The sequence below is a fragment of the Apium graveolens genome, chromosome 10 (genome assembly GCF_009905375.1).
Source record: "Apium graveolens cultivar Ventura chromosome 10, ASM990537v1, whole genome shotgun sequence".
Lineage (NCBI taxonomy): Eukaryota > Viridiplantae > Streptophyta > Magnoliopsida > Apiales > Apiaceae > Apium > Apium graveolens.
This window is the reverse complement of record NC_133656.1, coordinates 54,690,951-54,717,254: the sequence shown is the minus strand read 5'-3', so window position 1 is coordinate 54,717,254 and position 26,304 is coordinate 54,690,951. Positions and strand designations below refer to the sequence as shown.

The 26,304-nt window shown below is 37.6% G+C and overlaps 1 protein-coding gene across 1 annotated transcript; it reads left to right on the top strand.

Moving 5' to 3' along the window:
- The first annotated feature begins 23,882 nt into the window (after positions 1–23,882).
- LOC141693603 (transcription factor bHLH168-like) lies at positions 23,883–25,625 on the top strand. Its single transcript, XM_074498750.1, has 3 exons — positions 23,883–24,090; positions 24,813–25,145; positions 25,354–25,625. Exons 1-3 carry the CDS (start codon positions 23,953–23,955, stop codon positions 25,423–25,425), a joined length of 543 nt encoding a protein of 180 aa, XP_074354851.1. The 5' UTR covers positions 23,883–23,952; the 3' UTR covers positions 25,426–25,625.
- Positions 25,626–26,304: the final 679 nt, after the last annotated feature.

The window sequence follows — 26,304 nt, the reverse complement described above, 5'->3', positions numbered from 1 at the left end:
TAATTATAATGTTGCCAAGTGGGGCACGTGTTAAACCACGAGAAAGTATGGATCGAACCAGTAATGGTCGAAATTATTCAGGGCAATTAGGACTTAAGATAAAAGATGTTCTAATTATGATTGAGAGTCAGTCATGACAGTGATTAACCTCTAAAGACTGAGGCAATAACTTATAAAAAAAATGGTGATATTTTTCTTATCTGATTTTAAGGAAAACATCTTCACTCAAGCAGTGATCGGAAATAAGGTGGAAAATTTATTTGGAGGTGGTTAAAATGACATTGACTGTAAGGAAATTTTACTATCAGGAAAGGCCAAAGAGGTGGCCGACACTTTAAAGGTAAGTGGATAATTATAGGCGCGTGTGTCAAAAGAATACAGTGATGATGGTTAAAAATGTGAAGGTTGAATTATGGTTTGGAAGATTGACATTCCTTCTGATGACTGTGCAATACCCAACCGTAATAGTAGTTGGTAAAGGTTTAATTCGTGTAATCGCCATGAGCGGGCTATCTATCTTAGAAGGTCCTATCTTGAGAATAATCCACGACCATGTTTTAAAAAGGACTAGATGAACCCTTGAGTTAATTCTTCTATTTAAGGCATATGATTAAGAATGGTATTAACCTGCTATCGTTGCTTTGCTTGAAACTCTTCTGCAATTTTATCTGCTTCATGTCATGTATGTATGTCAGAATCAGGAGTGTACTCCATGAATCATGAATGGTGATTATGTTACCTCCTTAGAAGGATTTGATACGACATGTATGGACTCCGTATGGTTAGCTATTAAGACTTCATGGAAAATGAATGACTACAGTGGGTCAGTGGTGGACCATAGTAAGGCAGCAATGATTCTGCGAGTAGTGAGCTGATTACAACCATGAGAGTTGTATTGGAATGGGTGTCGAGATTGAGTACCCCTAATCGGGTCGTGGTAGTGTATAAGTTATCATTGATAGACTAATTAAGTAGAGTATCTAGCTAGTGAATAATTATTCTTTCTTATCAATAGAGAGTCGTATTATTATACGAGGAAGGTTGCGGTGCGAGCATAGAATCCTAGTAACGGTGATATATAGAATGAGATCCCAAGTTCGATTTTCGATGTCGAGGGAGTTTCAAAGGTGATTGTGTATATGCTCGAGGAAGAGCATGGGTCCATAGAATGATGGACGGATTAGCAAAAAAAAAAATATTTAGGCACGTGAAATGCGATGCTATAATACTTGATGCTGATATAAATACGTTTATGTTTTGTTCTCCTATGACAAACCTCTATAGTTCAGAGGTAGGTTCCAAGCCAGATATTTTGTGGCAGTATATTTTTTTCATATATACAATTCTCTTCAGTTCGTTCTTTTCTCTTCTTTTCATTTCATGTAAGCTGAGAAGAACAACTCTTCCAAAAAGGGGAGGTATTGCCGAATGACTATCTATCTGTGTGATAGAAGCCGAGTAGGATACCAGCTATTGTTTAATTGCTTGTCAAGTACTAAAGGCTGGCCACCTTCTGTACTAACTATGCGATATAACAAGTGTTCATGATCATAGTGATCTCTCAACAAATTCCTTTACTTCTATTTGATTGATCAAATTTTGGAAAATAGAAACAACTGAAAAAGGAGTAATAAAGTGGTGGCAGTATGCGGAATGGGAACACATTCATGATACTAAGGTTGACGTGGTTACTAAAAGGTTATAGGACGCTAACGAGCAAAAGTATAACCAGTATAATATTAGGAACGGAAGGTAGTAGCGATTACGAACTGGAAAAGAATGGGTATTGAGAAGCAGAAGCTCTAATGCTAAAAGCGATAATGAGAGTCTGTGCAATAGACTTGAAAGAATTTGGAATGATCACTTAATTCGGATTGAGTTATCTTACGACAATAGATCATATGTCATTATCGAGATGTCGCCTTATGAGATCCTTGAGGGAAGACAATGTCGATCTCCCTTATGTTAGGATTAAGTTGTAGAGCGCAAGATGCTCGGACCCGCAGTAGTCCAAAGGACCAAGGATATGATAGATCTAATCAGAGGACGGCTGGTAGTAGCCCAAGATGGACATGATAAGTATGTTGATTTGACACGAAAGGATAAAAGTATGAAATAGGGGACCTAGTAATGTTATAGGTATCCCTTGGAAAGGATTGATGAGATTCGGAAAGAAAGGAAAGCTAAGTCTACAATTTGTTGGACCCTTGGATATATTAAGACGTTGGGAAGTTAGCATATGAGCTAGCCCTAACCCCGAACATGTAGAAGGTCGTAACGTGTTTCACGTATCAATGTTAAGGAAGTGTAATTCGGATGCCAGACAAATAGGGGCATATGAGCGCATAGACATGCAACCAGACGTAACCTATATGGACCAACCAGGAAGGGTATAGATTAAGAAGGAACGAGTGCTTAGGAGAAGGGTTATCAAACTAGGCAGAGTTTGGTGGTAGAACCACAATGTGGGAAAATTGACTCGAGAGTTAGAAAGTGTAATGCTAGGAAAGTATCCCCATTTGTTTTCTATCTGATTCCGGGACGGAATCCTTTTAAGGAGGGGAGACTGTAATAACCCCAATTTTTGAGAAATTTTGAAACCCTTATGAATAGTGTTTTTGCTGAACGAGAAAACTTTGCATGCCACACTATGTAGGGGTTCTGATATGGATATTCTGAGATTTTATTAGTACTTTATATGGGATATAAGTGTATGTAAAGATCGTCAGAATCCAAAACCGAACATTTTGATTTTTCCCGGAAATACACTAGATACGGAAAGATTTGAGAAAAAGGTAACAGGATAAAAAGGATTTAAATTAAAGGATTATAGAAGAGGATCATAAAAGGAATATAATATATTGAGAAAGGTTAAGGGAACCTAAGTAATAAGATCCCGGGTATGATCCTTCAAACGATAAACGAAAACGAAAGTTAAGCGAACCGTATAACAGATCAGCGGTCATTAGGCAAATAATTAGGAAGTTAATCAAAGGGATTAGAGAGGATGATGTCACCCAACCAATGAGAAGAGGACAAGGAGGGGAGGATGACATTATGAGGATGACACAAGCATGACATGGGAAGGAAGGAGATGTGGTGGCTTTTTAACCACACAAAATCAAGGGCAACTAGGTAATTTACTAAAACAAACACAAAAATCAAACCAACCAAGCCAAGCAAATCATTTTTCATCAAAATCAAAAAGAAATCAAGGCATTGTTCTTCATGCTCTCGGCCAAAACAGAACCAGAACACTAAAACTGTTGTATCTCCTTCATTTCTCACTCAAATATTGTGTTCTATAGCTCATTGGAAAGGTATTGAGATGGCCTACAACTCTTGTTCACAAGTCTCGTCCAAATAATCATGGTAAGACCCTCATTTTTACAGTTCTTTAAATCGGACTTTTAGAAACTTCAAAGCCTAACTTTGTGTTCTTGATTTCTTTGGAAAGATCAAGCTTGTAGGAGGCTCCCTAAGGCTTAGCAACTTAACACCTCCCAAGGAAGGTATAAACTTCAAAACCTAGCCTTTACTTTATTTGTTAGTAAGTTTAATGGTTGGTGTTGTGAAATGAGAAGCATGGATTGTGATTATTAGTAGTTTGGTTTGATTTGGAAGTGTTTTTGGTAATTGAAGCTTGATTATAGTTCATAGGTCGTGATTGTGGTTGTTTGAGTTGAAAACCTTGGAGATTATGGACTGATGTGGTATGGTTTAGGTGAAGTTTTGTTGTATTGATGGTTATGAGTTGGTTGGTGGTTAATTGGAGTAGTTTAAACATTGGTAATCGCGTAAACATAGCCGTCGTAACGTCCGATTTTCTTTGGACTATTTTTGTGCATAACATTAGGACCCGAGAACCCCCTGCTAGATTATGACCACTGCCATGTTTAGATAGCTCATGTTACAAGCTTCGTTTTGATATGTAGTTCGTTCGATTCCGATGCACGGTTTAGGAGAAACGATCGTTTCAAGTAACGGCGTTTCGCGAACAAAACTTTTTCCCTCGCCTTACTTTGAAACATAGGTTAAAGACCAATAAGGGTTAATTAATGCATGAAACATTTATGGTAAGTGTGTTAGGCAGTTGGTAAGACACTCGCGAAGGAATCGCCTTAAAACTCGTAAAGGTTAAATTATTAAAAATGGTGGAGCCGAGGGTACTCGAGTGACTTAAGAGAATCAGTAAGCGCAAAACGAGCGTTAGAGTCTGAGTTGGTTAGAGTATAGATTTACAAGTGACTTTGGTTTAATTCCAACTTACTTGTTGTTTATAGGTTACCAGACTCGTCCCGAGCCATTCGTAACCCCCAGTCACTCAGGCAAGTTTTCTACCCGTTATAACTGTTGTTGTGATGAATATATGTATTTGCATTATCTTGCGATAGATGCATGTTGGTTAATTAGCAAATTATGCAATATATTGAAGCATGCTGCTATGGTATATATATATGCATGCCTGTTTCGCATTCTTTCCATATATATCTGTTGATTCAGTTGATAATACCTATGCTAGAGGATAGCGGTAATTTGCATATACCCTTAGTACAGGGACCCAAAGGTGAAAATATTTTCTAAAACCGGGAGTCGAGGATCCCGAGTAGATTTTGTATATATGGATATAAATATATATATACTTATATATATATATATATGGTCATAGTTTTCAAAACTATTAATCGAATAAGGTTTATTCGATAACTTTAACTTTATTTTATTATGAATATTATTTTGAATATTTATTCGAGGACTTATGACTCCTTTTATTTTATTAATGAATATTATTTTGAATATTCATTCGGGGACTTATGACTCCTTTTATTTATTTATCTGAATATTATTTGAATATTCATTCGAGGGATTATGACTCTTTTATATTATTTATTGAATATTATTTTGAATATTCATTCGGGGACTTATGACTCCTTTTATTTATTTATCTGAATATTATTTGAATATTCATTCGAGGGCTTATGACTCTTTTATATTATTTATTGAATATTATTTTGAATATTCATTCGGGGACTTATGACTCCTTTTATTTATTTATCTGAATATTATTTGAATATTCATTCGAGGGCTTATGACTCTTTTATATTATTTATTGAATATTATTTTGAATATTCATTCGGGGACTTATGACTCCTTTTATTTATTTATCTGAATATTATTTGAATATTCATTCGAGGGCTTATGACTCTTTTATATTATTTATTGAATATTATTTTGAATATTCATTCGAGGACTTATGACTCCTTTTATTTATTTATCTGAATATTATTTGAATATTCATTCGAGGGCTTATGACCCTTTTATTTATTTATCTGAATATTATTTGAATATTCATTCGAGGGCTTATGACTCAGTTTATATTATTTAATGAATATTATTTGAATATTCATTTGAGGATCTATGACTCCGATTATTTGCTGAGGTATATTCTTTATTTTATTAAAGAATAAGGTGTCAATAATCAAACTTATTTTCGATTATTCAAATAAAGATAGTACTTTCATATAAGTATATCTTTGGTTATTTAATACTCGTTTCAAGTATAAGTTTTAATACTTCTACTTCAATTATTTTTATAAAGATTATTATTTATGGGAATATTATTTAAATAATAATATTCAGACATTTTCTAAATATTCTGGGGACTGATTTACTTCATTAAATCAGCTTCACTCCAAACATTCTTAAAAATGTTTTGCGAGTCTTCAAAATGATTTTTTAAAAGTTAGAGCGGATCCCAAAACTCATTTTTTTTAAGATCCTCCTTTCGAAGGGGATTTAAATACTCGCTCAAAACCTGAGGGATCCGGCTCTGTGGTGTGTTTTATATTCGCAACAAGGTTGCTGTTTTGATAAATGAATTGATTACTTACCCAACACTCGGGAAGTAAAATTCTTGGAACAAGTTAATCCATTAACAGGCATCGCCTGGGAAATATCGGTGAGTTCTCCTTTCCAAATAGATACGACTTCTTGGTGGAGCCGTATCAACAAGTTTCTACTTGGGGAAAGTGGGGACAAGCTTTACGTTTCAGAGTCATGGATTTCATCTGAACTAGGAGTGGCGTAAGTGGCCGAGTAGCGCCGGCCCAGCCTTATTATATTGGCCCAAATGGCCTGGAAGTTCTGCTAAGGCGGTCCATTCCTTAGGAGTTCAGTGTTCGGTTGACAAGTAAATCCGACAGGTTCTCCTCTACATGTAGAAAATGGTGGGGTTGTACTACTACGACTGATCATCGTAAGTGGTCTTCCTGGCGCGGCAAACTCCCGTAATGAGTTCATCATCCAATTGGATAATTTCTGCAACACTACCCAGAGCACTTCGATAGAAAGGCTACGGTTGGGCGATTGTTGAGTGTTGGCAGGGTCAAGTTTTCAAAATGATGTTTACATCAAATGAAGTATCTCGTAACTTCATTTTATTTTGATAATATTTTAAAGATTTAATCTATTCAAATCTTGCCTTATAGTCTCATCTATGTGATGAACTTTTGAAACTGATTATAACTTGAACGGTGGTAGTTCAAGTAGTATTGGGAAAGATATAAGTATATTGGGGTATTTTGTAACCTCATCTTTTAAACTTATATCTAATTAATAATTGTCTTATGAATGACAAAGATTTTCAGAAAAACGTTGAGACAAGGTTAGATATATGAGATCACCTTGCAACGATATTTTTTTATACAGTTATACACTGGGACTTTGTGTATATTATGCATGGAAGAGGACTTCCAATATTTTGAAAAGTATATATGTATATATACTGAATATTTTGCGACTTCATCGCATTAAGATATCAAACTTGGTTCATTTCTTTTGACCAAGACTTTCATGAGTATTATGAGTAGGCTCATATATTGTAAATCATTATACATATTATTTTGGTGGGCTTGCTGCTCACCCTTGCTTTATTTCTTCATCACACAACAACAGTTAGGAAAGATGGCCAGACTCCAGCAGACCCAGCGCAAGCGTGTGGGAAGCGTCCCGCGTCTTCCCGTTGATGTTGTAGCTGCTATAGCTGCAGAGGTAGATCTATTGTAGATCAGACCATCTACTTTTGAGAATCAATTATGTATAATTATAACTTGTGGCAGATAATGGCAATTAACTGTAAATTTATCAAGTAATCATTTTGGGTTGTAATAACTTTTAAATTATGGATTCAAAGACTTGTACTTATTTAAATTTCATCTCTGAGACTATAACGGGTTGTGGTGTGTGTTAGTGTGGGGTCATAGCATAAGGTTATTTATTATTAATTAAGTGAAGTGATATTGTGGAAAGAAAGACCGTGACGACCCGGATCCCCGACCCCGGATCTGGGGGTGTTACAAGCTTCGTGTTTTTCAAAGATTGATTTAAGATATGGGTATCATCAGTTAAAGATTAAAGCGGAAGATATACCCAAGACAACGTTCCGAACGAGATACGGACACTATGAGTTTTTGGTAATGGCATTTGGCTTGACGAATGCGCCAGCCGCATTTATGGATCTTATGAATAGAGTATTCAAGCAGTATTTGGATAAGTTCGTTATTGTGTTTATCGACGATATACTGATTTACTCCAAGACGGAAGAAGATCATAAGGAGCATTTGAGAATTTCCTTGGAAATTCTGCGAAAAGAGAAACTGTATACCAAGTTTTCAAAGTGTGAATTTTGGCTAAAGGAAGTGCAATTTCTCGGTCATGTAGTCAATAAAGAAGGAATTAAAGTGGACCCAGCCAAGATAGAAGCTATAATAAATTGGGAAAGACCCAAGACTCCGACGGTAGTCAGAAGTTTTCTGGGATTAGCCAGATATTATAGAAGTTTTGTGCAAGATTTCTCAAAGATTGCCGTTCCATTGACAAAATTGATGAGAAAGAACGAGAAGTTTGTTTGGACAGAAAAGTGCGAGGAAAGTTTTCAAGAGTTAAAGAAGAGATTGGTAACCGCCCCAGTGTTGCTATTACCAGATGATAAAGGGGAATTTGTGATATTCAGTGATGCTTCATATAAAGGATTTGGATGCGTGTTAATGCAACACGGGAAGGTAATAGCATATGCGTCAAGACAACTCAAGCCGCACGAGCAAAAGTATCCAATGCACGATTTGGAATTGGCAGCAATTGTGTTTGCCCTTAAGATTTGGAGGCATTATTTGTATGGGGAAAAGTGTGAGATTTATACGGATCATAAAAGTTTAAAGTATATCTTTACTCAAAAAGAACTAAATATGCGACAAAGAAGGTGGTTGGAATTGATCAAAGATTATGATTGCGCGATAACTACCATCCAGGAAAGGCAAATGTGGTAGCTGATGCTTTAAGTCGAAAAGAAAGATTGAATATGTTAACGTCATCGGAAGAATTAATCAAGGACTTTGAAAAGATGGAAATAGAGGTGCAGACTCCAGAATGTGGAGGTGAAGCTATACATGCAATGTTGTTTCAACCCGAGATTTTGGAAAAGATTCGATGCTGTCAAGAGCAAGTGATGAATCGCGAAAAGGATAAGTTGACGGGATAAGAAATTAAAGCATAAAAGGATGGAAAAGGGATATACCGTGTTAACTCACGTATTTGGATACCTAATGTCGTGGAACTAAAGCACGAGATTTTGCAAGAAGCGCATAACTCGAGATTTTTAATTCACCCTGGAAGTACGAAGATGTACCAGGATTTAAAAGGAAATTATTGGTGGCCAAACATGAAAAAGGAAATTGCGGAATGGATAAGTAAATGCTGCACGTGCCAAAGAGTCAAAGCGGAACATCAAAGGCCAAGCGGATTGCTTCAGCCATTGGACATACCCAAATGGAAATGGGAGCATATAGCAATGGATTTCGTGGTAGGATTACCTAAAACCAAGTCAAATCACGATGCGATTTGGGTGGTAATCGATCGGTTGACAAAGTCAACACATTTCTTGTCGATAAACGAAAGGTTTTCATTGGAAAAGTTGGTCAAATTGTATTTGGATGAGATCGTGATGCATCATGGAGTTCCTGTATCTATCGTGTCTGATAGAGATCCAAGGTTTAATTTGAGATTTTGGAGACAATTCCATGATCATTTGGGAATGAAATTAAAAATGAGTACGGCATATCATCCGCAGATAGATGGACAAAGTGAAAGGACAATTCAGACGATTGAAGATATGTTGCGAACCTGTGCAATAGATTTCAAAGGAAATTGGGACGATCATTTGCCCTTAATTGAGTTTTCCTACAACAACAGTTATCACGCGAGTATTGGCATGCCGCCTTATGAAGCGTTGTATAGAAGAAAGTGTAGATCCCCTACTTATTGGGACGAAGTTGGTGAGCGCAAGTTAATTGGCCCAGAGCTAGTTCAACAAACAAAGGAAAAAGTCGAAATGATACGAAAGAGATTAATTGCAACTCAAGATCGACAGGCAAAATACGCAAATCAAGAACGGAAAGATGTGTAATTCGAAATTGGAGACAATGTCTTGTTAAAGATATCTCCTTCGAAAGGTTTAACTCGATTCGGAAAGAAAGGAAAGCTGAGTCCAAGGTACATTGGACCATTTGAAGTATTGCGACAAGTTGGGAAAGTGTCATATGAATTGGCGCTACCGCTGCAAATGCAACATCTGCACAATGTGTTTCATGTATCTCTTCTGAAGAAGTATAATGCTGATGTGAGCCATGTGATCGAGTTGGAACCAGTGGAAATCCAACCAGATTTGTCCTATATGGAACAGCCACTGCGAATTTTGGATCAAAAAGAAAGGACGCTTAGAAATAAAGTTGTACCTCTAGTTAGAGTGTTGTGGAGAAATCCATTAGTCGAAGAATCGACTTGGGAATTAGAAAGCGAAATAAAAGAAAAGTATCCCCATCTATTTGCTTAGATTAGATTCTGGGGACAGAATCCTTTGAAGGAGGGTAGATTGTGACGACTGAGAATTATGTGACGTAATTAAGTCAATAAAGTATGTGTTATGTGATATGATTATAATTATGTGATTAAGTGCTGATTAATTGTCTTTTCTGTATATTAGAATATAGGAGAGTGGATATAAACGTTCCAATTTAAAGAGTCAGCTTAAAAGTTAAGCTGTGGTGTCGGGTCGTCAGGAAGAACGGAACCCGTCCTAATAATGAATTAAAGAATATAAAATGCGAATTATGTGTGGTTGAATGAAATGAATGAGTAAATAAAGTATTTTGTCCTAAGTGACGTGTCAATTGATAATGAGAATGAGAAGCGTAATCGAAACGCTGAACGTCGGGCCGTCAGGTTGAACGTGACCCGGTACGCGTAAAAGAGGATAAGGATTAAAGAGGGATTCTTCATATCTTGGCTCAACAAACAGTCAACCTAACTCAAGAGCAACAGAGACAGACCAATCCCCATGTAACTTTTAAGACTTTTCAGAACGTGAATCCACCGGAATTTAAAGGTTTTTTAGATCCGATTGAAGCGAGAGTTTGGTTAAGAGAGATAGATAAGTCATTTGCTTCGGTTAAGGTGAGAGAGGAACATAAAGTTGAATTTGCAAGTTACTATTTGAATAATAAAGCCACCTACTGGTGGGAAACTATTAAGACATTAGAAGAAACAGATGTTATTACTTGGGAAAGATTCAAGGAGTTGTTTCTAGAGAATTATTTTCCTCAGTTTGTTCAGGATCAAATGGAATTGAGGTTTCTGGAGGTAAAGCAGGAAGTATGTCAGTAGCGGACTATGAAAGTAAGTTTGAGGAATTGTCAAGGTTTGTACCATCATATGTGGATACTGATAGGAAGAAAGCTAAAAGATTCCAGTAAGGTCTTAAGCCATGGATTAGAGGGAAGGTAGCCATTTTTTAATTAGACACGTATGCAGAAGTTGTACAGAAGGCTATTATTGTAGAGATGGAAAGTGAAATGTCACAGAAGGAGAAGGAGAGTAAAAAGAGGAAGTTTGAAGGAAATGAAGGACAATCACAAACAGGAAAGTTTTCTATATAAAATCAACCGTTCGCTCAAAATCTTATTATGAGTAATGGTTAAAAAGCTAATTTTGAGGCCTACGTATTAAAAATGTCATTTTCAATAATTCTCAACTTCCCGAGAGAGATATATTTTATATTTAATCCTTGTTTTATTTTAGTAAAAAGATGGGACAAGTAAGAGTGAAAAAGGAATTAGAAGATTACCAAATTCCCTTATTTTTGAGTGATATATAAACTCATTCCCTTTCTTTTTTTTTCTTCTTGCTCCCGTGCTTTCACTTTCTCTCTTCTCTCTTTTCTCACCGAACTCTAGACAATATACACTCTAATTTTAGTGGTTGCATGTGGTGTTTTCTATAAATCCGAATGGGTTTTTGTTTTTAAAGAGATCAAGTTGATTTTTGACAATGAAATCGATGGTGGATAGTTGTTAATAGAAAGTATAGAATAATTACAATTGATTTATGATTTATAAACTTGAGATGATGCATGCATGTTGTGATTTAGGTGAAATTCGAATTCTTGGATTGTGTTAAGAGATTTAGTTGGTTTAATCAATAAAAATGAGTGTTTGATATAATGAAGAAATGAATTTGAAGTTGCATGCGAGCATGTATGTATGTTTTGGTTCGAATGGCTGTTGATAAAGAAAAGGGTGTTAATTTAAAAGTTGGATTATGCTAAGAATAAGGATGCATGGGGTAATTTTGAGAAATTTGATTGTATATATATGATTATGGATCGAATTTTTATGATTAAAAGAAAGGAGAATGATTCTTTAATGGTTTTTGAATGAGCTATGTGTTTATGTGAACTAAAGTAAGTATTTGGTTGATTTTGTATGTTAAGGTCGAATAGACCATAGGAACTAAAAGTCAAAAACTTGGTTTTGATGATCAGAAAGATGATTGAAGGTGTATAAGTGAATATCTATGAATTTGTTTGCTTGATTGTAGTATGTGGTTCGAATTAAGGAACAAAAGAAAAAGGGAACTAAGTTGATTGATTTTAAAAGATATAGGTGATAGTTATGGACGTAAATGTTTGGTTGTGAATAAATCCTGTACTCGTAAGGGTTATAATAGTGTAGTTTGAGAAATAGCTAAGAATAAGCAAGTGTGCTTCGATTATTAAGTATATAAGGATATAAAAGTTAAGAAAAAGAGATATGCTATGTGCTATGTGCTTATATGTATAAGCTATATTCGTATGCTCGAGTCAAGGATATAATCGAGTTATCGTATAGAGTGATCGTTCCGGGAACGAGAGTTGAGAATCTAATTAAGGTTTTGGTTTATGGTAGATTCGGAGCGTGAGGGCATTCAGGCTAGGAAAGGAAAGGATTTACTAGGTGGCAGAAGTTCAACCTTCAGGAAAGCAAATTCAGGCAAGTAACTCTGATTACTTGTGTAAATGGTTATAAAGAGAATGTTGTTCATACCATGTAGAATATTGAACTGTTTAAGTATGAAACCCTTGTTTTATGAAACCCTGATATTGATTTGAAGTACCCTGGTTCTTGATAATCTGTTATTGAAAAGCTTATTGATTTCACCCTTTGATATTCTGTCCTTTCTGCTCAAGTTATCTCTTAAGCCATGAATCATATTGAACCTTTTGATTATCCTTGTTAACCCTCTTTAATGTTACCCTATTTCTCTTGATCACCCTATTGATCCCTAAACCAATGTTGATCCTTCTAATTTAGTGCTTTGTTATCCCTGATACAGAATTCTTATGAATTGTTCCTTGCGTATCTTTTAATCACTCCCTGAACTTTGTTTCCTTAAAATCTGAATTAAGAATGAGTTTAGACTTGAAAGAGTCCGAATGATTTCAAATGCTTGGTAATGTTAAAATGGATTTTTGAAAACCTACTTGTTTTTCCAACTCAAGGTTTTCCAAATGAATTCCTGATGGATTGGATTGGGACGTAAGAGGCTAGTGGGACTAGTGCAGTCATGGTAAGAGGCTAGCGGGGCTAGTCCAACTTAAGGCTGAAATTATACCGATTGGTACCTTAATGATCGGATGGAGGTCGGTACGGGCTGATCACCCGTACATAATGAAATAGAAAGAAAAGTAATCCAATCAAGGGTTCTAATTGATTATTTAAAAGGGAACTGAAACTTTTGTTCAGTAAATTGATTTTTGAAAATGAAAATGGTTTATATTGCTTTGGAAAGAGTTGATTATGTTATTATTGAGCTTAAAGGTCGAGAACCCTGATTCTTAAAATTGTTGATCATATGATTGATTCCATATCTTGAAATACTATTGCTTTCCTCTATTGAAAGATCTATTCTGATCCTTTAATGATTTGTGATGAATGTCGGCTTTCATTCTGCTTTGAGCCTTGTTCTTTGAAAGCCCCATACTATTCTTCAGAAACCTTTTCTTAACCCAAAAGTTGGAAATCTGCCACCTAGATCAAATAAAGTAGAATGCCCTAAGTTTGGTAAAGCATATTGTGATTTGATATTGTAGAACTGCTATATAGTTACTTGCTGAGTTTTATACTCATTTGTTTTGTTTTAATCTAACCATGGCAGTTAAGCAAGAAGATGGCCAGGCTTAGGCGCACTGCTCGTAAGAGCATACCTGGTGGTCCCTACCGTGTTGAGGGCTTCCGGTTGCCAGAGCAGGTAGTGATAATCATGAGTGAGCTCGCGCCTAGAAAGAAGTGTATAAAGATACAATGGGTTATCTGTCGGTTCCCAGCCGGAATCGATATTGGTTATTTAATAATATTTTGGGTTTGTAAGTTATATTTTATGATTGGTAGTTGTAATCTTGTCTCATACTTTATCCTGTTGATCCTGTTAGTAGTTAATCGGGGTTTATGCATATTTAATTATTAGATTAGAGGTGTGTGAGTCCTTATTTCCTAACCCCGAGATTGAGGTCGTCACATTTTCCCTTATCTGTAGCTGTTTTTAGGAAGGTTTTTCAATGTTACAACTGTTCTTTGGGTACTTGTATTTGGGTCTACCTTAAACAAAGACCCAAGTGTAAGCACATTTTTAACTGCGCCTCCATTCCCGACAATAACCAAAATTGGATGAATAGTTTTGTCGGGTTAAGATGGGAGAATGGTGACTGGGGCACCCTCTTCAGATCCTCTTTCGGGAAGGTTGGTGATGGTAGCCTCAAATCCATTCACCTAACCCCCGAGAAAACTATCATTTATTATGAGCTTACTCGGGATAATGGTGCTACTATCAGCTGGACTCTTTTAAAGGAGTTCTCCCTCATCTACGTGGGGCTATCCTCTGTTTCTCAGAAGAGTATTTTTCTCCCTTCTCGTTTTTACTTTCTTTCATGCATTATTGACACCACTTATTTTGTTTTTTTCTCTTGTTTTGCAGCTGCTAAGGAAATCAACGAGGATAATGTGCCTCTTGTTGAAGAGACTTCCAGGATGAAGAAGGCTCGCCTTGCGGGTCTGGATACTAGAGGAAAGGCTACAGAGCCTAGCTTCCTACAGAAGCACAAGGAGCCCATGGTGGAGGTTTCAGCTGAGGGAGCTGAGGGCCACAATGCCCCTATCACTGTTGCTGCTCCTGTATCTGCTACTACGGGCACCTTTCAGCCTCTTTGGGGATTCCGCCGAGGGGATACCATGGTTCGATCCAGGAATCACGCTTGGGATTGGTCTTACCACGACATAACTCCCAAGGACTTCACCGGTGTGGTGGCTACTCCTGACTTGGAGAGGATAAAGCTCATGGGAGCTCAGTCCTTAGCCTCGGTATGACTATTTCATACGTTTGTACTCTTTTTTACTTGTAGCATTCACTTGCCTTACATTTCTGTTTATTGTTTCATTTCAGTCTAACGCCTACTTCTAAGGCGCTGTGAGGCAAGCTGAATCCTGGAAGAGGGCTTCAGATAAAGCGAATAATGCCCTCAAGAAGCAGCAGAAGAAGTACGCCGCTTTGGAGCGGAAGTTGAAGCGTAAGGAGGAGGAGCTCAGAGAGTCCAATGCTGAGCTGGTGGTGCTACGGGCTGAGAAAGATAAGGCGATTGATAACTACTTGGACTCGGAGGAGTTTACCCAGTCTATGAGGGTGAGGGACGACTCAGGCTTCCCTGGGTTTTTTAGGACTGGCTGGGACATGACCCTTGGGACCGTGAACGAGGCTTGCCCTGATATGAACTCATGGACTATGTCTGCCCTGATGACGAGGCTTTACTGCAGAGGTTTCTTACCCGAGTGGTTGTCTCAGATCGTATCCCTCAGGACCCACTTCTTCCTCCTCCCGAGTCGTCTTCGAGGCCTACTGCGGATGATAGCTCTTCCTCCTCCGGGATGACTGAGACTTCCAGCGAGAGCGAAGGAGATGATGATATGGATGTTGAGGGAACCTCTGCTCCTTAGAGCTTTTCTAGCCCTGCGTGGCTTATTTATTTTATCTTGTCTTCAAGACCTTGTTTATCAGACTTTGTACTATTTATTCGAACTAGTTTTATTTATGGAACTTTATGCTTTCATCTTATGCACTTAGTTTACTTGTCTTGTTACTGGAATATATTTTGAAAACTTCCTGAATTTTATAAATTATTTGGATCCATCCCTTACACAAGTCTTAAAAAACCTCAAAATAAAACTAAAATATGTAAATCCTAAGCAAGCAAAGCTTTAAGGTGCTTTTCAACCTACTTGTCATCTTGAAAAGTAAGAATCGTGCTCAACCGCTTCACACATAGTAAATCTTCAGGTTTTGTGCATGCCAAGTTCTCGGGACTTCAAAACCATCCATAGTCTCAAGCTTGTAGGTTCCTCTACCCTGAACACTCTTGACCTTGTATGGCCCTTCCCAATTTGGGGCAACTTTCCCTTTCTGCCCTACACTCGAAGCTTCCACTTCCTCAAGACTAAGTCACCATGTTTGAAGAACCTTTCCTTAACCCTTAGGTTATAATAGAACGAAGCCTTATTCTGATATTCCACTATCTTCGCATGTGCCTTATCTCGTACTTCGTCGATTAGATCCAGGGCTAACCTTTTCCCTTCCACATTCTCTCCAGCATTGAAAGCTTGAATCCTGGGAGAGGAATATGATATTTCTACAGGAACAACCGCTTCTGCCCTATATGCTAACATGAAAGGAGTTGTTCCAGTCGTGACTCTACAGGTAGTCCTATAGGCCCATAGTATTGGGAGTATTCCATCCACCCAGTTATTCCTCGACTTCTCGATCCTCTTCTTTAGTCCATCCAGGATTATTCGATTCTCCACTTCCGCTTGCCCATTGGCTTGCGGATGAGCAACAGAGGTGAATCATAATTCAATTTCATTCTCTTCACAATACTTCTTGAATTCCTCATTGTTGAAATGTGGTCCATTGTCAGTGACTAGGATGCGGAGAATTCCATACAGGCACATGATATTTTCCCACATGAATTGTGCAACCTGCTTAGTTGTGATTTTGGCCAAAAGCTTGGCTTCAATCCACTTAGTAAAATAATCAATGGCTACAATCAGGAACTTCCTTTGTGTCGTGGCCATGGGGAAAGACCCCAGTATATCCATTCCCCACATAGCAAAAAGGAAGGGCGAGTTGATGGAGGTCAGCATCTCGGGGGGGTTGTCTAACGAGAGGTGCATGCTTCTAACAGCGGTCACACTTTTTCACATATTCTTTGGCATCAACCATCATTTCTGGCCAATAGAACCCTAATGGGTTATCTTATGAGCTAGGGCCCTAAACCCCCAAGTGTTTCCCACAGATACCTTCATGCACTTCTTCAAGAGCCAAGCATGCCTTATCGGGCCTGAGACATCTTAGGTAAGGAACTACATAAGATCTTTTATACAAAATCCCATCTATCAGAGAGTATCTTAATACTCGAATAGCCAACTTCCGTGCTTCAGTAGCATCATTTGGCAACCAACCGATTTGAATATGAGTCTTAATGGGATCTATCCATAACGTCCCCAGACCTATAGGAGCTACAAGCTTAATATCAATGCTCTGTGTCTTCAAAACGCGGAAGTATACACTTCCTGAACTTTCCTCTATCTCAGATGAAGCAAACTTTGATAAGGCATTTGCCTTAGCATTTTCCTCCCTTGAAATGTGCTTAACATGGCATTCATCAAATTGGGTCATCACAGCCCTTACTAGGCGGACATATTTAGCCATCGTATCATCCCTTGCCTCAAACTCTCCTTTCACCTGGGATACAACCAACTTCGAGTCTCCACAGACCTTCAAGTTCTTGACTCTCAGTGTCCCTATTAGGCCGAGGCCAGCTATCAGAGCTTCATATTCCGCCTCATTCTTTGTGGTCGGGAAGTCTAACTTCATGGCATACTCAATCAAGAACCCATCAGGGCTTTGTAAAACCAAACCAGCTCCACTTAAATTTGTTTTTAATGCTCCATCAAAATAGAGAACCCAATATTCTTTCTCCTTATCATCATGTTCCTTGTCCCCCTTATCAACTTCCTTGTCTTGAGGTATGGTGTCCTCCTTCCCCCCGACTTCTTGGTTGGGTATGGTACATTCCACCACGAAGTCAGCCAATGCTTGGGCTTTTATTGTCGTTCGTGGCTTATACTTGATATCGAATTCTCCCAACTCTATTGCCCATTTGATCAATCTCCCACTAGCCTTGGGACTATGAATTCTATTTTTTAAGGGCTAATTTGTTAGTACCTCAATTTGATGAGCCTGAAAGTAAGGACATAACTTTCTTGAAGCCATCACCAAGGCTAAAGAAAACTTCTCAATAGTTGAATAATTCAACTCACCTCCATGCAGAATTTTGCTGACATAGTATACGGGTTTCTGGATTTTCAGTTCCTCCTTAACCAATACAGCGCTTAAGGCACTCTCTGAAATGGCCAAGTACAAGTATAAAACTTCATTCAAAGTTGGCTTGGCCAACAACGGGGCCTGAGCCATATATTTCTTTAATTCCTCGAATGCCTTATGGCTTTCCTCACTCCATACAAAATCCTTAACCTTCTTTAAGGACTTGAAGAACTACAAGCACTTGTCTCCATACTTGGAGATGAATCGTCCCAACGCAGCAACCCTTTCAGTGAGCTTTTGAACATCTTTGATAGTTTTTGGTGGCTCCATGTCCAGGATTGCCTTTATTTTATCGGGATTGGCCTCGATTCCTCTCTTGGAGACCATCAATCCCAAAACTTTCCAGACCCTACTCCGAAAGCACACTTCGTAGGATTTAACATCATCTTATGGTATCTCAGGACCTCAAAAGCTTCCCTCAAATGGGTTATATGGTCAGTCTGTACTAGACTCTTGACTAACATGTCATCAACATAGACTTCCATGGTCTTTCCAATAAGATCCTTAAAAATTTTATTTACCAACCTTTGATAGGTGGCTCCCGCATTCTTGAGACCAAATGCCATAACAAGATAACAATAAACACCGAAGTCAGTGATGAATGATACCTTTGGGACGCCTTCCTTGTGCATCTTGATCTAATTGTATCCACTAAATCCATCCATGAAGCTCAGCATCTCATGTCCAGCAGTGGCATCTATCAAAGTATTTATCCCTGGCAACCGGAAATAGTCCTTAGGTCATGCGTCATTCAGATCAGTGAAGTCCACACACATCCTCCATTTTCTATTGGCCTTCTTCATCATTACAGGGTTTTCTAACCGTTCTAGAAATTGTATATCCTTGATGAAACCAGCCTCTAAGAGCTTCTCTACTTCCTGTTTTATAGCTTCTTGCCTCTCTGGAGCAAAACTTCTTTTCTTTTGCTTCACTGTCTTCCGATTTGGATTTACATTCAGCTTATGAGTAATCAGTTCCGGATCTATGCCTGGCATATCAGCTGCTGACCATGCAAACATATCACTATTCTCTTGCAAAAATTTCACCAACTTCCCTCTAAGGGGCTCCTCTAGTGTGGCTCCAACGAAAGCCACCTTCTCAGGATCCTCGGGAGCTAAAGGAATCGAAACCAAGTCTTCTGATGGCTTCCCTCTTTTCTCATCATTCTCTCGAATATCCAGATCTTCAATAGGCAGAACCTTCCCCCCGAATCCATCTGCCCTCAGAGAGGCTATATAACAACTTCTAACCATTTTTTGATCTCCTCTCTCTTCTCCAATCCCATTCCGGGTGGGAAACTTCATAACTGAATGGTAGGAAGAAGGGACTGCCTTGAAGGCATGTATCCCTGTTCTCCCCATGATAGCATTGTAAGTTGAACTAGCCTTCACTATCACAAAGTCCAACATATGTGTTGCTTGCCTTGGTTCCTGTCCTATGGTTGTTGGTAACTTGATTATCCCTTCCATGGGACACTCCAGTCCCGCAAATCCATATATCGACATGTCGGTTGGGGTCAATTGGGAGTCATTATAACCCATCCTTAAAAAGGTGTCATGGAGCAAGATATCCACTTAAGCAGCATTATCCATAAGGACCCTCTTAACCAGGTTGTTTCCTATTATAGGTGTTATGACCAGCGGGTCATCATGAGGAAATTTCACACCCTCTAGGTCAGAATCATCAAAAGCCATTGTTACTCCTGTTCTGGCCCTCTTCAGGGCTTCTCCAACAATATGCATAACCTCCCTGGCATATGCTTTCCTGGAGTTCTTGGATAATCCAGCAGTAGTTGGTCCTCCAAAAATTGTGTTTATCACAGGTCCTCGGGGTCGTTGTCCTCCAAAGATTGTATTTATGGCTGGTCCCCTAGGCTGGGGATTCCGCCCCTGGTCGTCTTGGTCCCTCCTACGATCTTCAAAGTTCTTTCTCCCATTATTATTCCTATCTCTTCCTTCCCCAGTGTACTTGTTCAATCTTCCTTTCCGAATGAGGAACTCTATTTCATCTTTCAGTTGCCTACACACATCGGTGTCATGACCAACATCTTTGTGAAATCTACAATATTTGCTCTTGTCTAGCTTGGCAGGATCTGCCTTCAAGGGTTTAGGCCAACGAATATCTTGGTCTTTCTCGATTTCCATCAAGATCTGGCTTCTAGGAGCATTCAGCTTAGCGTATTCAGCGAACTTTTGCCTAGGTCCTCCTTTCTTAGAGGTTGAATTAGGATTTTGTTCAGTTCTAGGATACTTGTCCTTAGCGATATATTCCAGATCAGTTTTCCGCTTCTTGCCTCCAGCGGGCTCGTTGCTCACCACGGTCTTCCTCATGCTCTCTTCCACCTTGATGTACTTCTCGTCCCTATCTTGGAGCTGCAACATGCTCTCAGGAGGGCGCTTAGCCAAGGACATCTTGAAGAACACATCCCCAGTTCCCTGTTGCAGTGCTATCATTGCTACCTTGTCATCAAGGTCCGGGACTTTTAAAGCTTCCTTCGTGAAATGATTCTGGTAGTCTCTCAAGGATTCCTTCACTCCCTCCACAATGCTCATGAGGGATGCTGAACTTTTCTCATGCACTCTCCCTCTGATGAACTGCTTAATAAAAGCCTGACTTAATTCTCTGAAGGACCCAATAGAGTTCGGGGGCAAACGACTATACCATCTTTGAGCCATCCCCGACAGGGTTTGAGAAAAGGCTCGACACTTAATAGCGTCATTCACGGGTTGCAACAATAGTGCATAGGAGAATATCCTGACATGATTAGCGGGATCTCCCGTGCCATCATAAGTTTTGATAGTGGGCATCTTAAACTTCCTTGAGATGTGGGCATTCATTATCTATTCAGTGAATGGTGGAGTAGGATCATCAGGATCCCCAAGGGGAAGAAGATTGCTTGGATCAGCTCTTGGGACTACATCCCTTCTTTGTGACGGACCATCCAGGTCTATGATTGGAGGAGCGTTCCTCCCCCTAGGCGGTAATGGGGGCCTGGGAACCTGGTGCGCCTCCAAGTCGTGTTTCAGCCTTTGAAATTCAGCCTCATGGGCCTTGATACTCTCCTGCACTTCTTGGGGATTCACCCCTCGGGTGCTCCTAGGACATTGGTTACATCAGCCATCGGCTCTTTGCCAACACGTCTCCTTCTTGGGCCACTTCAACATCCGAAGATTCGGAGTCTCTCTCAGTATAAGGACCAGAAAATTCCTGATCCTCCGGGATAGGAGCCAAACCTTGTATGTAGGGGGGTGTTTGCCCTCGTGCTTCACTCCGTCCAGCATGTCCACTTCCTCCAACCTCGGGATAAAGGGGCATCCCATAAGGGGGTTAGTGGTCACAACAGTTGAATACTCATACCCAATGGGTCGACAATTCACAAGTGTATGTAGTTGTTGAAGTTGGGGATTCGCCCCTACCTGAGCTCCTCATTGGATGACGGCATAGGTTGAATGCGGAGGCACCTCCACGGTTGATGAAATCGTTTGGGTTGTCCCCGCGGGTGTTCCTCCTTCAAGGACGTTGCTTGTTCTCCGTGTTCTCGCCATGGCTGTTGTAGTGCCTTCCCACAAACGGCGCCAAATGTTATGGATCAAAAACTAAGGTATAATAATTGATGTATCTATTACTAAGGAATGAGAGCTTCGAGGCTTGATTTGTCTGCTCTTGTGTTTCGTGACTCGATCTGCCTTAACAAGATGCCTACGTACCTTGCTAATTGCCAAGGATCAAGTCAAAAAATGTAGTTCTAATTCGTGGGGTGAGGCCCCTTATATAGATATTTGGGAGTCCTTGAATCGGATTTGGGTTAGGAGACTTGATGGGCAAGTCTCAGAGTCAGAATGAACTTTGGAGTCCTAGGAAGTAAGAAGTTGATTCCTTATTCGATTTGACCCCTTAAGGGCTGATCTACAAGGATTCATGACCCTATTATGACTCATATTGACCACTGTTTTCTCCCTTATTTAATTAATTATGAAATTAATTAATATTCAGGTTTGTGGGCCTTCTTTGTTCCATCAGGCCTGATCTGGTCCATCAGGCCTAATCAATGTGTTAACCTTTTTGGTCTGAATGTCAAACATCTTTTTATTTGGGCTTTGTGGCCCAAATCATGTGTAATTAATGCAATATTAATTACGTAATCAGGATTTATTTATTCCCTATCAAGCGATGATTCTGGTTAGTTGTTTCCTGGAATGGATTGATTAATTATTTTGATGATTAATCAGTTTATTCAAATAATTTGTTTTAAATTCGTTTAATTTCCCAAAAATTATGGAAAATTATTTTAATTCTGATTTTTCCTAAATAATTATTTATAAATATAATTAATATTTAATTAATTTGAATAATCAAATATTTTGATTAATAATTATATTATTCTTATTAATTGAATATTAATTGAACTGTTTGTCCGTTTTCAATTAAAAAAACGCTCCTAAAATCAGAAAAATGATCTATTTCTGATAAAAAAGTTTTAAATCCCAATTTTTTTCAGAAAATTATAGACCCCATTAATGGGGAATACGGGTTTGATAATTTCAAAAATTAGAATACGAGTTAGATATTGTACAATAATAGATATAATGACCCGATTTTAATTCTGAAAATATTTTAATGACCTGGGTGACTGCCTGACTTATGTGCTTTATGATTTATGTGATTATTTGAGTCTTAAATGATAGTTATAATTATGTTAGGAGCTATTTATCATCGTATGGGTAGACGATAAGGGTTGCGTGGATACATATTTGATGTACAAATAATGTACAAATCAAATAAAGTGGTATCCTTCTTTTATAGATACGAATCAAGAAAGGCAGTACAAGCCAGAGTTAGATAACAGTAGTAGATTTGATAGAGATCGCGTACAAGGCAAGTTTTCTCCCGTGTTCTAAATTCAGAATAGTGAATTACTATACTTATTCCTATACTAGAGACAAGTTATTGATATCTTGAGCATATGATCTTTGTTCGGGTTTACTGCAGTTCAATTAATGTTCTTTTGATAATACTTTTACAATAATTCTGATTATCCTCAATAAGTTAAACACCTCTATTCATATTCCAATTGATTACATACTATCTCTAACTAGATACACATCGTGATGTTAGGATAACATCATAGCATATCGATTATTCCGAATGCTTACCTTATGGACTGGATCGTTACGAATAGGTCCACAGATGGACTAGACCCTTTATTTATTAAGGCCAGAATATGCATGAGTACCCGATACGATGGTGGGTCTATGCGGATGGGCATAGATCTGTACTGTATCCTGACTGATCCGCAGGTTATAGTACATATTTTGGTTCTTATATCCAGTCTAGTTTATTGTTGATCGTCGTCAACGACATCCTTATGAATTAGAGAAATAAACAGATATTCTTGAGATTACTTATCTAATCCCTACCGGATTCATTTGATTTAATTTTATTGACATTTATACATATATATGGACTTGCTAAGTAATTATGACTCACGCTTGTTATTATTCACTTTTATCTTTGAGTAAAGTCCGAGAATGAAGCCTATTCATAAACGGATAGTAAAGAAGCGATTGAAAAGGCGGGACCCTCTGGTACCAAGAGTGCTAATCCCAATACAGGAAGAGGGTTTTGAATTACCAGATGAGGTTTAGTTTGAGTAGTTCCTGTGTGTGTTGGGTTTGTAATAAACTTCATATGAGAGTTGTTTCTGTGTTCTTGTCTTCGTACTTTAATCTTGGAAATCATCAGTAATAGAAAGGGATTAGATGTATGTTAATATATTTGTTATAAAGGTTGATTTATGTTGATAATTGGCAAGTAAACCCACATCTAGACCGGAGATTTGGAGGGCCTTGCACAAGTTTTTAACTACTTGCGTCCCATGTGTTTGTGTCCCATGTGTTTGTGTATTTTCAGTAATTTTTTTCATATTTCTTCGGGAGAAAACAAAAAAATATGGATGGTGTATGCTTAATTTGACCCCATACAACAGTTCACTGATATGACATTCACGTTGTTGGAGTCTCTTTCTCATACTATATATAATTGGTCCGTGTGTACATTTTCCAACACATTAATATTAATCACTTTTTTCCTCTTGATACAATTTCGGCTGCTTCCATTTTGCGTGCATCCATACTCTGCACATAATTCATATAACATATGAATTCAGCAGCAGCGTCGGGAAGCAGTCAAAAACTAGATCGGAAGACCGTGGAGAAGAATAGAAGGATATACATGAAACAACTGTGCTGCCAGCTTACTTCTCTTATCCCACCCCAGCACTTCAATATCTCCAGGGTATGTTATATTTATATATTTATGTATTTACATCTGCACTTGAACCTAGTTCTCCTATGCATCTGCTATGGTATGCTGTTGCATTTGCCAAGAAAACTATGAAATCCAGTACATGCTATAATTTTCAATAGTTTTTCATTAACAATTTTTTTAGCAACTAGCATGAGAAAATTTTGAAATTTATTAAAATGAATATCACGAACAGAGATATTAATATGTTGTGTGGAGTATAGATCAACTAGAAGAACCAAGAAAATTGTGATTTGTCCTTTTTTAACTGACATAAAATCAAGTCTATGATGGCTGGCATATGCAGTGATGTTGCCATAATATTCCTTTGATACTGTAATCATAATTAGGCACCTTATAAAATTCCTATGATATGAATGAGTTTGGACCACATTGTGACACCTATGATAGTTTGTTATAATTTTCCACAAATTTGACCAATTTTTGGAATCCGCTGAAATTAGCATAGTTTATGTCAGATTTGAGCAGATTTTGGCACTGATGTATTTTAGACCTAGATCTGACATAGTCCTTGTTCAATTGCACGCAAGCTTGTTCTATTAAATTATTTGATATAGAGAAAAACTAGATAGGTGGTATTTCATTTACATTTTATGTTCCTATACGTTATCCTAAGTTAGAGTTACATGACTTCAAAAAAGAAGAAGTTAGAGTTACATATTGCTAATTAAATAATAACATTGATCGATCAGGAGTTATCAACACAAGATCAGCTAGACCAAGCAGCAGCTTACATTGAGCAACTGAAAGAGAGAATAGATAAACTCAAGGTGAAACAGGAAGTACTAACTCGAAATAGCGAGAATGGTAGCAGCCACCCCGTACCAGCATCATTCACACTGCTGCCATCGGTTGAATTAAGAGAGTCGGGTTCCAGTAATATAGAGGTGCTCATAGTTTCTGGCATAGAGAATAACATCAGTTTGGGCGATGTCATCAGTGTTCTTCAACAACAAGAAGCAGATGTTGTCAGCACTAATATATCTAGGGTTGGAGATAGGGTTTTTAACACGGTCCATGCTCAGGTAGGTCATTACTCTTTGTCCTTTGGATAATGGTGTTCCAGCGTGGTTAAAATACGTAAATGAAATGAAATTTCAATACAATATATATTTACAATATCATTTTCCTTTGAAATCCTATTATCCATACAACATCTTTACCACTTTAGCAATAGTAGTCCCATGGTATTAGTTAATTAGTTGTGTGAATATCTATTGACCCTTTCTGCAGGCTAAATTCTCTAGAGTTGGTGTGGACACCTCAAGGATTCTTCAGAGACTGCGGGAATTAATAATCAATTGATGTGCCTAACAATCTCTGTGGTGATTTATGCAATCAACTGGAACCTGATCAAGAGAAGTACTACTGATTGCAATTCTCTTATAAATTTATTTTTTCTTTTGGTGGGGGAGGATAGAATAGAAAGAATAATATTAAGACTAGATTTGAAAAAATATGTCCTAGCTTGAATTTCATTTGTTACTTCCATTTATACTAGTTTATTGCCCTGTAATGATTTTTTCTAATTATATCTAATTTTTAAAGTATAAACTGAATTCAAAATTTTAAGATATGGGATTTTTTTATTCAATATTTTTATATAATATAATTTAATAATAATTATACATATACACATATATTTGATATTTTTATTTTGAGGTATTTAAATTTGAAATAAATAATATTACTAATTAAAAATCTATAGTATCATTGATATTTCTATTAGTGTTTATAGAAGATAATAATTATTTAATTTAAACAATAAGTTTTACCCGGGTTAATAGTATACAAATCTTATTTAATTTGATTTTTATTTTATTTAACCCTGAGGCCCAATATAGTGAAAAAACCTAACTAATTATATTTAGTTTGATTATAATTCTTTTTAAAGCCGGATAACAGTGTATTTTAATTTATCTCATATGAATAGAACATTTTATTTTGTTTTATGTAGTCAAATTATATTTTAATTTTAATTCAATTTTACAGTTGATATATTCTATAATTTTTTTAGCAAGGATAAAAAGTATATATTAATTTGTTTTAGGCCAACGCTATCATACCGATCAATAAATTACTTGTTCAATAATATAATTTTTTAAGTCAAATCAATTTTATTTATAATTTTGTTTGAACTTGAAATTACACCAATCAAATGCAACTATTATACTTAGTTTGATT

Bases quoted from the DNA above. Each gene is read 5' to 3' on its own strand.
- LOC141693603 (XM_074498750.1), top strand. From the start codon at position 23,953: ATGAATTCAGCAGCAGCGTCGGGAAGCAGTCAAAAACTAGATCGGAAG. The intron at 24,091-24,812 runs GTATGTTATATT...TTGATCGATCAG, and splicing joins AGCACTTCAATATCTCCAGG to GAGTTATCAACACAAGATCA. The intron at 25,146-25,353 runs GTAGGTCATTAC...CCCTTTCTGCAG, and splicing joins TTAACACGGTCCATGCTCAG to GCTAAATTCTCTAGAGTTGG.